The 15,723-nt window shown below is 31.3% G+C and overlaps 1 protein-coding gene across 1 annotated transcript; it reads right to left on the bottom strand.

Annotated features, from left to right (window-relative positions):
- Nucleotides 1-10,886: 10,886 nt before the first annotated feature.
- Nucleotides 10,887-11,605, bottom strand: LOC6052396 (B9 domain-containing protein 2). Its single transcript, XM_001868642.2, has one exon. It carries the CDS (start codon nt 11,515-11,517, stop codon nt 11,080-11,082), a length of 438 nt encoding a protein of 145 aa, XP_001868677.2. The 5' UTR covers nt 11,518-11,605; the 3' UTR covers nt 10,887-11,079.
- Between the last annotated feature and the right edge of the window lie 4,118 nt (nt 11,606-15,723).

The raw sequence follows: 15,723 nt of genomic DNA, 5'->3' as shown, positions 1-15,723 counted from the left end.
ATTTTACCAATCTCTTTAACTTTCTTACATTTTATCCATTTTCAGAAGTTCAATCAGGAGCTCAAATTTAAGTCGTCAAGGTTACAAGCCTTTCGATCCTTAAACCATCACTTCAAAAAGACTGAAATTCTTTTAAAAATATCTATTTTATTTTACCAATCTCTTTAACATTCTTACATTTTATCCATTTTCAGAAGTTCAATCAGGAGCTCAAATTTAAGTCGTCAAGGTTACAAGCCTTTCGATCCTTAAACCATCACTTCAAAAAGACTGAAATTCTTTTAAAAATATCTATTTTATTTTACCAATCTCTTAAACTTTCTTACATTTTATCCATTTTCAGAAGTTCAATCAGAAGCTCAAATTTAAGTCTTTAAGGTTAAAAGCCTATTGATCCTTAAACCATCACTTCAAAAGATTGAAATTCTTTTAAAAATATCTATTTTATTTTACCAATCACTTTTAATTTCTTACACTTTATCCATTTTCAGAAGTTCAATCAGGAGCTCAAATTTAAGTCGTCAAGGTTACAAGCCTTTCGATCCTTAAACCATCACTTCAAAAAGACTGAAATTCTTTTAAAAATTATCTATTTTATTTTACCAATCTCTTTAACATTCTTACATTTTATCCATTTTCAGAAGTTCAATCAGGAGCTCAAATTTAAGTCGTCAAGGTTACAAGCCTTTCGATCCTTAAACCATCACTTCAAAAAGACTGAAATTGTTTTAAAAATATCTATTTTTTGTTACAATCACTTTTACATTCTTACATTTTATCCATTTTCAGAAGTTCAATCAGAAGCTCAAATTTAAGTCTTCAAGGTTACAAGCCTTTCGATCCTTAAACCATCACTTCAAAAAGATTGAAATTCTTTTAAAAATATCTATTTTATTTTACCAATCACTTTTAATTTCTTACACTTTATCCATTTTCAGAAGTTCAATCAGGAGCTCAAATTTAAGTCGTCAAGGTTACAAGCCTTTCGATCCTTAAACCATCACTTCAAAAAGACTGAAATTCTTTTAAAAATTATCTATTTTATTTTACCAATCTCTTTAACTTTCTTACATTTTATCCATTTTCAGAAGTTCAATCAGGAGCTCAAATTTAAGTCGTCAAGGTTACAAGCCTTTCGATCCTTAAACCATCACTTCAAAAGACTGAAATTCTTTTAAAAATATCTATTTTATTTTACCAATCTCTTTAACATTCTTACATTTTATCCATTTTCAGAAGTTCAATCAGGAGCTCAAATTTAAGTCGTCAAGGTTACAAGCCTTTCGATCCTTAAACCATCACTTCAAAAGACTGAAATTCTTTTAAAAATATCTATTTTATTTTACCAATCTCTTAAACTTTCTTACATTTTATCCATTTTCAGAAGTTCAATCAGAAGCTCAAATTTAAGTCTTTAAGGTTAAAAGCCTATTGATCCTTAAACCATCACTTCAAAAAGATTGAAATTCTTTTAAAAATATCTATTTTATTTTACCAATCACTTTTAATTTCTTACACTTTATCCATTTTCAGAAGTTCAATCAGGAGCTCAAATTTAAGTCGTCAAGGTTACAAGCCTTTCGATCCTTAAACCATCACTTCAAAAAGACTGAAATTCTTTTAAAAATTATCTATTTTATTTTACCAATCTCTTAAACTTTCTTACATTTTATCCATTTTCAGAAGTTCAATCAGGAGCTCAAATTTAAGTCGTCAAGGTTACAAGCCTTTCGATCCTTAAACCATCACTTCAAAAAGACTGAAATTCTTTTAAAAATATCTATTTTATTTTACCAATCTCTTTAACATTCTTACATTTTATCCATTTTCAGAAGTTCAATCAGGAGCTCAAATTTAAGTCGTCAAGGTTACAAGCCTTTCGATCCTTAAACCATCACTTCAAAAAGACTGAAATTGTTTTAAAAATATCTATTTTATTTTACCAATCTCTTTAACATTCTTACATTTTATCCATTTTCAGAAGTTCAATCAGGAGCTCAAATTTAAGTCGTCAAGGTTACAAGCCTTTCGATCCTTAAACCATCACTTCAAAAAGACTGAAATTCTTTTAAAAATATCTATTTTATTTTACCAATCTCTTTAACATTCTTACATTTTATCCATTTTCAGAAGTTCAATCAGGAGCTCAAATTTAAGTCGTCAAGGTTACAAGCCTTTCGATCCTTAAACCATCACTTCAAAAAGACTGAAATTCTTTTAAAAATATCTATTTTATTTTACCAATCTCTTAAACTTTCTTACATTTTATCCATTTTCAGAAGTTCAATCAGAAGCTCAAATTTAAGTCTTTAAGGTTAAAAGCCTATTGATCCTTAAACCATCACTTCAAAAAGATTGAAATTCTTTTAAAAATATCTATTTTATTTTACCAATCACTTTTAATTTCTTACACTTTATCCATTTTCAGAAGTTCAATCAGGAGCTCAAATTTAAGTCGTCAAGGTTACAAGCCTTTCGATCCTTAAACCATCACTTCAAAAAGACTGAAATTCTTTTAAAAATTATCTATTTTATTTTACCAATCTCTTTAACTTTCTTACATTTTATCCATTTTCAGAAGTTCAATCAGGAGCTCAAATTTAAGTCGTCAAGGTTACAAGCCTTTCGATCCTTAAACCATCACTTCAAAAAGACTGAAATTGTTTTAAAAATATCTATTTTATTTTACCAATCTCTTTAACATTCTTACATTTTATCCATTTTCAGAAGTTCAATCAGGAGCTCAAATTTAAGTCGTCAAGGTTACAAGCCTTTCGATCCTTAAACCATCACTTCAAAAAGACTGAAATTCTTTTAAAAATATCTATTTTATTTTACCAATCTCTTTAACATTCTTACATTTTATCCATTTTCAGAAGTTCAATCAGGAGCTCAAATTTAAGTCGTCAAGGTTACAAGCCTTTCGATCCTTAAACCATCACTTCAAAAGACTGAAATTCTTTTAAAAATATCTATTTTATTTTACCAATCTCTTAAACTTTCTTACATTTTATCCATTTTCAGAAGTTCAATCAGAAGCTCAAATTTAAGTCTTTAAGGTTAAAAGCCTATTGATCCTTAAACCATCACTTCAAAAAGATTGAAATTCTTTTAAAAATATCTATTTTATTTTACCAATCACTTTTAATTTCTTACACTTTATCCATTTTCAGAAGTTCAATCAGGAGCTCAAATTTAAGTCGTCAAGGTTACAAGCCTTTCGATCCTTAAACCATCACTTCAAAAAGACTGAAATTCTTTTAAAAATTATCTATTTTATTTTACCAATCTCTTTAACTTTCTTACATTTTATCCATTTTCAGAAGTTCAATCAGGAGCTCAAATTTAAGTCGTCAAGGTTACAAGCCTTTCGATCCTTAAACCATCACTTCAAAAAGACTGAAATTCTTTTAAAAATTATCTATTTTATTTTACCAATCTCTTTAACTTTCTTACATTTTATCCATTTTCAGAAGTTCAATCAGGAGCTCAAATTTAAGTCGTCAAGGTTACAAGCCTTTCGATCCTTAAACCATCACTTCAAAAGACTGAAATTGTTTTAAAAATATCTATTTTATTTTACCAATCTCTTTAACATTCTTACATTTTATCCATTTTCAGAAGTTCAATCAGGAGCTCAAATTTAAGTCGTCAAGGTTACAAGCCTTTCGATCCTTAAACCATCACTTCAAAAAGACTGAAATTCTTTTAAAAATATCTATTTTATTTTACCAATCTCTTTAACATTCTTACATTTTATCCATTTTCAGAAGTTCAATCAGGAGCTCAAATTTAAGTCGTCAAGGTTACAAGCCTTTCGATCCTTAAACCATCACTTCAAAAAGACTGAAATTCTTTTAAAAATATCTATTTTATTTTACCAATCTCTTAAACTTTCTTACATTTTATCCATTTTCAGAAGTTCAATCAGAAGCTCAAATTTAAGTCTTTAAGGTTAAAAGCCTATTGATCCTTAAACCATCACTTCAAAAGATTGAAATTCTTTTAAAAATATCTATTTTATTTTACCAATCACTTTTAATTTCTTACACTTTATCCATTTTCAGAAGTTCAATCAGGAGCTCAAATTTAAGTCGTCAAGGTTACAAGCCTTTCGATCCTTAAACCATCACTTCAAAAAGACTGAAATTCTTTTAAAAATTATCTATTTTATTTTACCAATCTCTTTAACTTTCTTACATTTTATCCATTTTCAGAAGTTCAATCAGGAGCTCAAATTTAAGTCGTCAAGGTTACAAGCCTTTCGATCCTTAAACCATCACTTCAAAAAGACTGAAATTCTTTTAAAAATTATCTATTTTATTTTACCAATCTCTTTAACTTTCTTACATTTTATCCATTTTCAGAAGTTCAATCAGGAGCTCAAATTTAAGTCGTCAAGGTTACAAGCCTTTCGATCCTTAAACCATCACTTCAAAAAGACTGAAATTCTTTTAAAAATATCTATTTTATTTTACCAATCTCTTAAACTTTCTTACATTTTATCCATTTTCAGAAGTTCAATCAGAAGCTCAAATTTAAGTCTTTAAGGTTAAAAGCCTATTGATCCTTAAACCATCACTTCAAAAAGATTGAAATTCTTTTAAAAATATCTATTTTATTTTACCAATCACTTTTAATTTCTTACACTTTATCCATTTTCAGAAGTTCAATCAGGAGCTCAAATTTAAGTCGTCAAGGTTACAAGCCTTTCGATCCTTAAACCATCACTTCAAAAAGACTGAAATTCTTTTAAAAATTATCTATTTTATTTTACCAATCTCTTTAACTTTCTTACATTTTATCCATTTTAAGAAGTTCAATCAGGAGCTCAAATTTAAGTCGTCAAGGTTACAAGCCTTTCGATCCTTAAACCATCACTTCAAAAAGACTGAAATTGTTTTAAAAATATCTATTTTTTGTTACAATCACTTTTACATTCTTACATTTTATCCATTTTCAGAAGTTCAATCAGAAGCTCAAATTTAAGTCGTCAAGGTTACAAGCCTTTCGATCCTTAAACCATCACTTCAAAAAGACTGAAATTCTTTTAAAAATATCTATTTTATTTTACCAATCTCTTAAACTTTCTTACATTTTATCCATTTTCAGAAGTTCAATCAGAAGCTCAAATTTAAGTCTTTAAGGTTAAAAGCCTATTGATCCTTAAACCATCACTTCAAAAGATTGAAATTCTTTTAAAAATATCTATTTTATTTTACCAATCACTTTTAATTTCTTACACTTTATCCATTTTCAGAAGTTCAATCAGGAGCTCAAATTTAAGTCGTCAAGGTTACAAGCCTTTCGATCCTTAAACCATCACTTCAAAAAGACTGAAATTCTTTTAAAAGTTATCTATTTTATTTTACCAATCTCTTTAACTTTCTTACATTTTTATCCATTTTAAGAAGTTCGATCAGGAGCTCAAATTTAAGTCGTCAAGGTTACAAGCCTTTCGATTCTTAAACCATCACTTCAGAAAGACTGAAATTCTTTTAAAAATTATCTATTTTATTTTACCAATCTCTTTAACTTTCTTACATTTTATCCATTTTCAGAAGTTCAATCAGGAGCTCAAATTTAAGTCGTCAAGGTTACAAGCCTTTCGATCCTTAAACCATCACTTCAAAAAGACTGAAATTCTTTTAAAAATATCTATTTTATTTTACCAATCTCTTTAACATTCTTACATTTTATCCATTTTCAGAAGTTCAATCAGGAGCTCAAATTTAAGTCGTCAAGGTTACAAGCCTTTCGATCCTTAAACCATCACTTCAAAAAGACTGAAATTCTTTTAAAAATTATCTATTTTATTTTACCAATCTCTTTAACATTCTTACATTTTATCCATTTTCAGAAGTTCAATCAGGAGCTCAAATTTAAGTCGTCAAGGTTACAAGCCTTTCGATCCTTAAACCATCACTTCAAAAGACTGAAATTGTTTTAAAAATATCTATTTTTGTTACAATCACTTTTACATTCTTACATTTTATCCATTTTCAGAAGTTCAATCAGAAGCTCAAATTTAAGTCTTCAAGGTTACAAGCCTTTCGATCCTTAAACCATCACTTCAAAAGATTGAAATTCTTTTAAAAATATCTATTTTATTTTACCAATCACTTTTAATTTCTTACACTTTATCCATTTTCAGAAGTTCAATCAGGAGCTCAAATTTAAGTCGTCAAGGTTACAAGCCTTTCGATCCTTAAACCATCACTTCAAAAAGACTGAAATTCTTTTAAAAATTATCTATTTTATTTTACCAATCTCTTTAACTTTCTTACATTTTATCCATTTTCAGAAGTTCAATCAGGAGCTCAAATTTAAGTCGTCAAGGTTACAAGCCTTTCGATCCTTAAACCATCACTTCAAAAAGACTGAAATTCTTTTAAAAATATCTATTTTATTTTACCAATCTCTTTAACATTCTTACATTTTATCCATTTTCAGAAGTTCAATCAGGAGCTCAAATTTAAGTCGTCAAGGTTACAAGCCTTTCGATCCTTAAACCATCACTTCAAAAAGACTGAAATTCTTTTAAAAATATCTATTTTATTTTACCAATCTCTTAAACTTTCTTACATTTTATCCATTTTCAGAAGTTCAATCAGAAGCTCAAATTTAAGTCTTTAAGGTTAAAAGCCTATTGATCCTTAAACCATCACTTCAAAAAGATTGAAATTCTTTTAAAAATATCTATTTTATTTTACCAATCACTTTTAATTTCTTACACTTTATCCATTTTCAGAAGTTCAATCAGGAGCTCAAATTTAAGTCGTCAAGGTTACAAGCCTTTCGATCCTTAAACCATCACTTCAAAAAGACTGAAATTCTTTTAAAAATTATCTATTTTATTTTACCAATCTCTTTAACATTCTTACATTTTATCCATTTTCAGAAGTTCAATCAGGAGCTCAAATTTAAGTCGTCAAGGTTACAAGCCTTTCGATCCTTAAACCATCACTTCAAAAAGACTGAAATTGTTTTAAAAATATCTATTTTTTGTTACAATCACTTTTAATTTCTTACACTTTATCCATTTTCAGAAGTTCAATCAGGAGCTCAAATTTAAGTCGTCAAGGTTACAAGCCTTTCGATCCTTAAACCATCACTTCAAAAAGACTGAAATTCTTTTAAAAATTATCTATTTTATTTTACCAATCTCTTTAACTTTCTTACATTTTATCCATTTTCAGAAGTTCAATCAGGAGCTCAAATTTAAGTCGTCAAGGTTACAAGCCTTTCGATTCTTAAACCATCACTTCAGAAAGACTGAAATTCTTAAAAAAATATCTATTTTATTTTACCAATCACTTTTAATCTTCTTACATCACTTCAAAAAGACTGAAATTCTTTCAAAAATTATCTTTTTTGTTTTACCAATCACTTTTAAATTATTACATTTTACCCATTTTCAGAAGCTCAATCGGAGCTCATATTTAAGTCGTCAAGGTTATCAGTTTTTTTGATACTTTAAACATAACATCGAAAGGACTGAAATTCTTTGTTTTTAATATCAATCTTTCTAGAATTTCAATCATTAGTGCAAATTAATATCGTCAAGGTTGTGAGCCTAATGATCTTTAATCAAGTCTTGTAGTTGCTCAATAATCAATAAGATTTTTAAGTTCATATAAAATTAATTATAAGTTCGCTTTATTTAAAGATGGTTTCAAGCCTATAGTTATTACAATCTTCTCTTCTTCTCGACTAGTACAATAAGTATTGAAGATTCTTTGAGTGTAAGTCTAGAGCATTTTTCTCGATCATTTGCGTTCTACCCTCACGGGGGACTCAAACTCCAATTCATTCCCGTTCATGCTCTACCCCTCCCAGGGGACTCAAGCTCAAATTTTCAACAATCACGCTCTACCCTCTCAGGGGACTCAAGCTCAAAAAATTCAACATTTGCGTTCTACTCTCACGGGGGACTCAAACTGCAATTTATCCATGTCCATGCTCTACCCTCCCAGGGGACTCAAGCTCAAATTTTCAACAATCACGCTCTACCCTCTCAGGGGACTCAAGCTCAAAAAATCCAACATTTGCGTTCTACCCTCACGGGGGACTCAAACTCTAATTCATTCACGTTCATGCTCTACCCTCCCAGGGGACTCAAGCTCAAATTTTCAACAATCACGATCTACTTCCGCTCTACCCTCTCAGGGGACTCAAGCTCAAAAACTCCAACATTTGCGTTCTACCCTCACGGGGGACTCAAACTCTAATTTATCCATGTCCATGCTCTACCCTCCCAGGGGACTCAAGCTCAAATTTCCAACAATCACGCTCTACCCTCTCAGGGGACTCAAGCTCGAAAACTCCAACATTTGCGTTCTACCCTCACGGGGGACTCAAACTCTAATTCATTCACGTTCATGCTCTACCCTCCCAGGGGACTCAAGCTCAATTTTTTAACAATCACGCTCTACTTCCGCTCTACCCTCTCAGGGGACTCAAGCAATGCTACCATGCTCTACTCTCCCAGGGGACTCAAGCTCAATTTTTAGCAATCACGCTCTACCCTCTCAGGGGACATAAGCATACATTTTACAAACGTTCTTCAATACCATCAAGAATTCATTATAATTTCTAAATTATAAAACATCTGCATTTATTTTCGTTCCATGGTAATTAAGTGTTCAGCGCCAAGAAAATCATTTTTTTTTAACGTTTAGACAACCAATGGTTTAACACAGTTTTTCAACGTTGTCCCACAAAAACTAGAATTTTGATCAAACATCAACTATTTATCGGACCGACAGTAGATCATCCACCATATGCTAATTTTTAAAGATTCGGTCCTAAATCGTGGTAATGTTTAGACGCTTTCTCTTACAGGGTAAACACTTGTCAGGTATTTCGTCTCTGTTCATGCATTTTTTTTGCCGCAAAAACTTACCGAACCTGGTTTTTTAATCGCAATCTTCATGTAATTTCGTTTCCATCGTCCAAGACCTCCTCCTGCAATAACTTGGTCACGATTTACTTGGCAAAATTAACGGCGCAGTTCAAAAAAAAAATTAGGAAGTAAAACCCGTAATATATTTCGGACATTCACCGAATTTTGTTTATGTTGCAATTGCAGTTCACTAAAACCACTATTTGAATATAACAACACTGTTACTCACGTTTTTATTAGTGATAAACAACTGTTCCGTCGTTCGGAACAAAACATTTCAGCTCAATCATGCAGTCGTTAAACGCCCGACGTTTGTCGAGCCATGTCAGTCGCTTGGCCTAATATCCAACCTTGTATGTTTTTTACCGGGCAGCTCCATCATGGCTTCCCAAGCGTCACAGAACAGCACCCGAACCAGGCGGAAAAATGCACTAAACTTTTCACATTTTCACTGTAAAAACAAGTTTCTTCACTATTAAACAATCGCGGGAGCGCTGTTTGCGCCATTGTCGTGGCTGGAGCGGGATTTTTCTCAGATTTTCCGAATATTTGGGATTATTTTCGGAGACACAGAAACACGCGTTGTTCAGGCCCAAAACATAACACAAGACTGTTTATTCTTTTCTCTCTCTCGCGTCAGCCAAGCACACGCACACACTCAACATCAATGTATATCCGAAGCAAGGTGTGGCATTTCCAATTACTAGCTTGTATGAGTATCTTATTTATTCTTCGCCTACCAATCTCATCCACTACACTGGGTTAATGCTTAAATGTTGTCTTTTTTAATTTTCTATGGAAACTTGTATGGCCGAACCAATGACGTGAAATGGCTTTTTTTGGCATAAGGAAGGGCCCTACAAAGTCTAAGGCAAATGAAAAAACACAAAAAGTCGATTGTCGAAATTTAGGAGATCAATTAAATTATTTGTTTATCACCTGTATTATTTGTTTAAATATTCGGAAGTTTGATTTACAATAAGGTGCATAACGTTTTTGAATTTGAAAAGTTTTTCCAAGCAAATCGTGCATTTAAATGAAATATTTTGATAAAAATGGTGCTTTTAACGCTTACACAAATAAAGCAAAATATCTCTTAAAGATTCTTTGGAGCACAACATATCTTTTAAGAACATAGCATATTTTTTACTCATAATGATCCATCTTTTGCAAATTTCCATACTGTTCAGTCCATACTGTAACACGAAAAAGTTACTTATTTAAATTTATTTATTTAGCAAATCGAACAACAGTATAAATTCAACGTTTTCCACGCTTGCCGTGGGCTTTCTTCTTAGCTCTCGGCTTAGACTGACGAGTCTTCACACGTCCCACAAAGACCAGCCCCGGCGTTGCATGATCTTCATCGGTAGTGGTGTTGATCTCCGAACCCTTGACCTCGAAAAGATCGTTGTTGTTGTGACCTTCAGCAGCCTCGTTACAATACATATATATTCAATGGAAAAAACTGATCGAAAATTAACAGCCTGATTATAAAATGTTGAAGCTAAATTTGTGAAAAAAAAAAATGTTTTTAAAGCAAAAAAGAAAGCATAAGCTAAAACAATAATGAAAACCCTCAAATTGATTGTAAAAACACCTCTCCTTAAACAACAAAAACTTGTTATTAACTATTAAAATTAAATAATTTTTTCTCCCTCTTTAACCCACTGTGCGCGTATCAAACTCGTCAAACACGAGTCAAATGCAAGATTGCGCTTTCCGATCGACCTTTCTGACACACAATCAAAGATCCATCACCTCACAATCCATCGTCATCGTCGTACTCTTTCGTCATCATCGGAATCCCCGCGTCGAGGACAACTCAAATCGTCGAGAAGGAATAAAAAAAATGTTCAAAATCACCAGCAGCTTTCTTTGCACAACCCTTTCACAAGCACACCATTTATTATGCCTCTACACGCAAAACGGACATTAGGTATAAATTCCTAATTTTTAGTATTTTTTGAACTTATGTTCTAGCTTGTCAAATTATACCTAAAAATTAGTAATTTTTTCTTCCTAAAATTTAGGATTTTTTTAGAACATTGAAGTACTTCTTAAAAATTCCTAAATTTTAGTATTTTTTTAGTTCAAGAATTGTGATTCACGTTTTGACATGTCAATGTCAAAATAATTTCGCGGCTGTGAGTTTGTGTTCCGGGGTGCTGCTGTTAATTTTTAAATTGTGGGAAGTGGCAAGGTAAGTTTTGTGCCGGGAACCGATCGGAAATTGATTTCGAGTTGGCCGACGAAACTTTCCACGTGGCCATCCGGATCCAGTGCAGCCCCGGTTGGGTCGGCAGAAACGCAAAGCCGTACCCGACTGGCCAAAAGTTGTCGAACGAGTTCAGCGCAATCAGTTCCACGTGCAGCTTTGGCCAAACCTGGATTCCGCGGCAGGCCAGGTGCAAATCGAGCGGAGTTCCAAAGTTGGACCGCCGAGGATCGACGCGGGCCGTGTTGGCGACACTCTGTCCCTCGCAGTGACCCTCAATCACTTTCCAACTGGACCCGAACTGGACGCTCAATTTGCAGAACAGGTTCGGCTCTTCAAAATCCGACGCGTGGCACAGTTCTCCCAGGATGGGACAGAGGTTCCGCCGGGGCATCGCTGGATTTAGTTACGTAGCCTTATTTTTTTTAAGGGAACCGCTTTTTGAGTGCCAAGGAGGAGGACGGAACCTTCAACTCCCGGCGGGATTAAAAGCCGCGTCTTCCTCTCGTGCCCTTGAGGACGGATGTTTGCGGAAGAGCTGGAAAGGGGAGTATAAAGGAACCCCAACCGGGGGATTGTGCGATCCACTGAGAAAGGTGCTGGAGGCGAATGAAAGGTTTGAGGTTGGTGAACCAAAGTTTATCTTGTTGTGATTTGGTTGGGAGTTGCGGGTGTGTGTATGTGTGTGTGTATGTATGCGTGTGTGAAAGTGCGTTTGTGCTCGTGTGTGTATGAGAGACTGAGAGTGAGAGGGCGAGGGTAGAGGAAGAGAAAGTGGGAGAGAGAAGAGGAGAGGGAGAGAAAAAGGAGGTAAAGAGAGAGAAAGTGGGAAAGGGAGAGAGGGAGAGAGAAAGTGGGAGGGAAGAGGGACAGAAAATGTGGGAGAGAGAGAGAGCGCTAGGATGAGGGTAGATGAAAGAGAGAAACTAAGAGAGAAGGAGAGAGAGAAAGAGAGAGAGAGACAGAGAGAGAGAGAGAGAGTGAGAGAGAGAGAATGAAGGGGGGGGGGGGGTAAAATGTGTGTATAAGAGAGAAAGATAAAAATAGTGCTAGATAGAGTAAGAGAAAGAGAGGACAGAGAAAGAGTGAGAAGGAGAGACAAGAGAGGGGGAGAAATAGAGAAATAGTGGTAGATAGAGTAACAGGTAGGAGAGAGCAAGTGGGAGTAAAGGGGCAAAGTGGGAGGAAGAAAGAGAGAGATGAGAGAGAAAGTGGGAGAGAAAGTAGGAGAGGGAGAGAAAGTGTGAAAGAGAGAAGGGGAGAAAATGTGGTAGAGGGGGAGAGGAAGAGAGAAGGTGGGAAAAATAGAGCGGATGGGAGAGCGAGAAAAAGTAGGATAGAGAAGAGAAGAGAAAGCAAGCTCGAAATAGAGAGAAAGAGAGAGAGAGAGAAAAATTTAAAACCCTAAATTTCAAACATCCTCAAACTCCAAAAATCAAATATTCTAAAATTCAAAATATTAAAAGATTTTTATATTGAAGTTGTAAAAATATTCAAATATTACAATAATAAAATATCACAAATAAATAATTATTAAAATATTAAAAAACTAAAGCAGTAAATTATTCCAACAATAAAATATTAAAATACTTAAATTTAAAATAACAAAATATTAAAATATTAAAAAATTTAAAATATTAAAAAATTTAAAATATAAAAAAAATTAAAATATTAAAAAATATTAAAATATTTAAAAAATTAAAATATTAAAATATTAAAATATTAAAATATTAAAATATTAAAATATTAAAATAATAAAATATTAAAATATAAAAGTATTAAAATATTAAAAATTTAAAATATTAAAATATCAAAACATCAAAATATTAAAATAATAAAACATCAAAATATTAAAATATTTAACTGTTAAAATATTCAAATCATCATTAATGTATTTTAAAATATTAAAATATTAAAATATAAAAATATTAAAATATTACAATATTAAAATATTAAACTATTAAAATATGAAATATCAAAATATTAAAACATTAAAATATAAAAATATAAAAATATTAAAATATTAAAGTATTAAAATATTAAAATATTAAAAATTCAAAATATTTAAACATCAAAATATTAAAATAATAAAATATCAAAATATTAAAATATTAAAATATTAAAATATTCAAATATTCAAATATTAAAATATTAAAATATTAAAATATTAAAATATTAAAATATTAAAGTATTAAAATATTAAAAATTTAAAATATTAAAATATTAAAACATCAAAATATTAAAATAATAAAATATCAAAATATTAAAATATTAAAATATTCAAATATTCAAATCATCATAAATGTATTTTAAAATATTAAAATATTAAAATATGAAATATTAAAATATTAAAATATTAAAATATTATAATATTATAATATTAAAATATTAATATATTAATATATTAAAATTTTAAAATATTAAAATAATAAAATATTAAAGTATTAAAATATTAAAAATTTAAAATATTAAAATATAAAAATATTAAAACATCAAAATATTAAAATAATAAAATATTCAAATCATCATAAATGTATTTTTAGGTAAAAACATTTATAAAAAAGTTGTTTTTTATGTAAATAAAAATATAAATATCATTTAGACCATTGTTTTCTTCTGCCTGCATATCTCTTGGATAATACCTAATTTTATCTTTGATTATTCCTAAATATAAGTTAATTTGGTTACCTTACTTTTCTAGAAAATACCCAAAATTTAGATATTTATGCCTAGAAATTAGGAATAATCGTGGTCCGACATCTTGAATTATACCTTGAGCGCTTACTTTTCCAGAAAATATCTCAAATTCAGGCATTTATGCCTAGAATTTAGTAATAATCATGGTCCGCCATCTTGAATTATACCTGAATATCAGTTATTTTGGATCCCTTACTTTTCCAGAAAATATCTCAAATTTAGGTTTTTACAATTAAAATAAAGAATAATCGTGGTCCGCCATCATGGATTATACCTAAATAAAAGTTATTTTGGATCCCTGACTCTTCCAGAAAATACCAAAATTTTAGGTTTTTATGCCTAGAATTTAGTAATAATCATGGTCTGCCATCTTAGATTATACCTAAATATTATTAATTTTGGTTCTCTCACATTTCCAGAAAATACCTAAATTTTAGGTCTTTATGCCTAGAATTCAGTCATAATCATGGTCCGCCATCTTGGATTATTCCTAAATATAAGTTATTTTGGATCCCTGACTTTTCAAGAAAATACCAAAATTTTAGGTTTTTATGCCTAGAATTTAGTAATAATCATGGTCCGCCATCTTGGATTATACCTAAATATTAGTAATTTTGGTTCCCTCGCTTTTCCAGAAAATACCTCAAATTTAGGTATTTATTCCTAAAAATTAGGAATAATAATGGTCCGCCATCTTGGATTATACCTGAATATCAGTAATTTTGGATCCCTCACTTTTCCAGAAAATACCTCAAATTTAGGTATTTATACCTAAAAATAAGGAATAATCATGGTCCGCCATCTTGGATTATACCTAAATATTAGTAATTTTGGTTCCCTCGCTTTTCCAGAAAATACCTCAAATTTAGGTATTTATACCTAAAAATTAGGAATAATAATGGTCCGCCATCTTGGATTATACCTGAATATCAGTAATTTTGGATTCCACACTTTTCCAGAAAATACCTAAATTTTAGGTTTTTATACCTAGAATTTAGTAATAATCATGGTCCGCCATCTTGGATTATACCTAAATATTAGTAATTTTGGTTCCCTCACTTTTCCAGAAAATACCTAAAATTTAGGTATATTGTTTCTTCAATTATACCTAAAATTCAGGAATTCTCGTACTAAAACGCGACTAGTAATTTTATTACTAATAGCCGATTAGTAATAAAATACCTTATTGCAGTCAGGTTCGATTATACCTAAAAATTAGGAATTTATACCTAATGTCCGTTTTGCGTGTATTCCTGCAGCATTTTTTTCGGGGTAGGACCAACCAACCAACCTACCCCTTTTTCCGAACTTGCCCCGGGAATGTCAAGAGTCGCCTCTGACATTGAGCAATATTAATTCGACAATAGAGTTATCTAAGCCCGCTCTCACGCACACTAGCACGCCATTTGTTTTGCTGGACGGTACAAAATTTAACCTCACTTTTTTTTGTGTACGTACACGCAATACATGCGCACGTAGATAACTCTATTAGGAAGTTGGAGAAGAGAAAAAAAAAACCGGGCTGGCAAAGTGCCAAACCCCACTCGATTGTTTGTCAATAAAGCAGTGTGTGGTCGTCTGGTGGAACTTTTTAGTTTTTTTTTTTCAACGGAAATTTTGAATGGGATTTGGAGAGGGGGTTACGGTTTGAGTTTACCTTATACGTTATCGGAACTCAATTTATTTTATGATATTTTGGTTTAGAATGTCTAAAAAAGTGTCCACATGGTTTATGGATGACCCCTTACAAAAGAAAAACTCCATAAAATGTGTTTTTTTTTAATTTGTTTTAAAATCATTTAGCTCTTTTAAAAAAAATTACAAGCAAATTTTTACTCAACCCAGATTTACCAATTTTCAAGTACTTAACAGAATATAAAACTGTAACGACAGCACAAATCCC

Source organism: Culex quinquefasciatus, chromosome 1 (assembly GCF_015732765.1).
Source record: "Culex quinquefasciatus strain JHB chromosome 1, VPISU_Cqui_1.0_pri_paternal, whole genome shotgun sequence".
NCBI classification, from domain to species: Eukaryota; Metazoa; Arthropoda; class Insecta; order Diptera; family Culicidae; genus Culex; species Culex quinquefasciatus.
Note: the sequence above shows the minus strand (reverse complement) of the source record. Positions and strands in the feature narration are given on the sequence as shown.

Bases quoted from the DNA above. Each gene is read 5' to 3' on its own strand.
- LOC6052396 (XM_001868642.2), bottom strand. From the start codon at position 11,517: ATGCCCCGGCGGAACCTCTGTCCCATCCTGGGAGAACTGTGCCACGCG.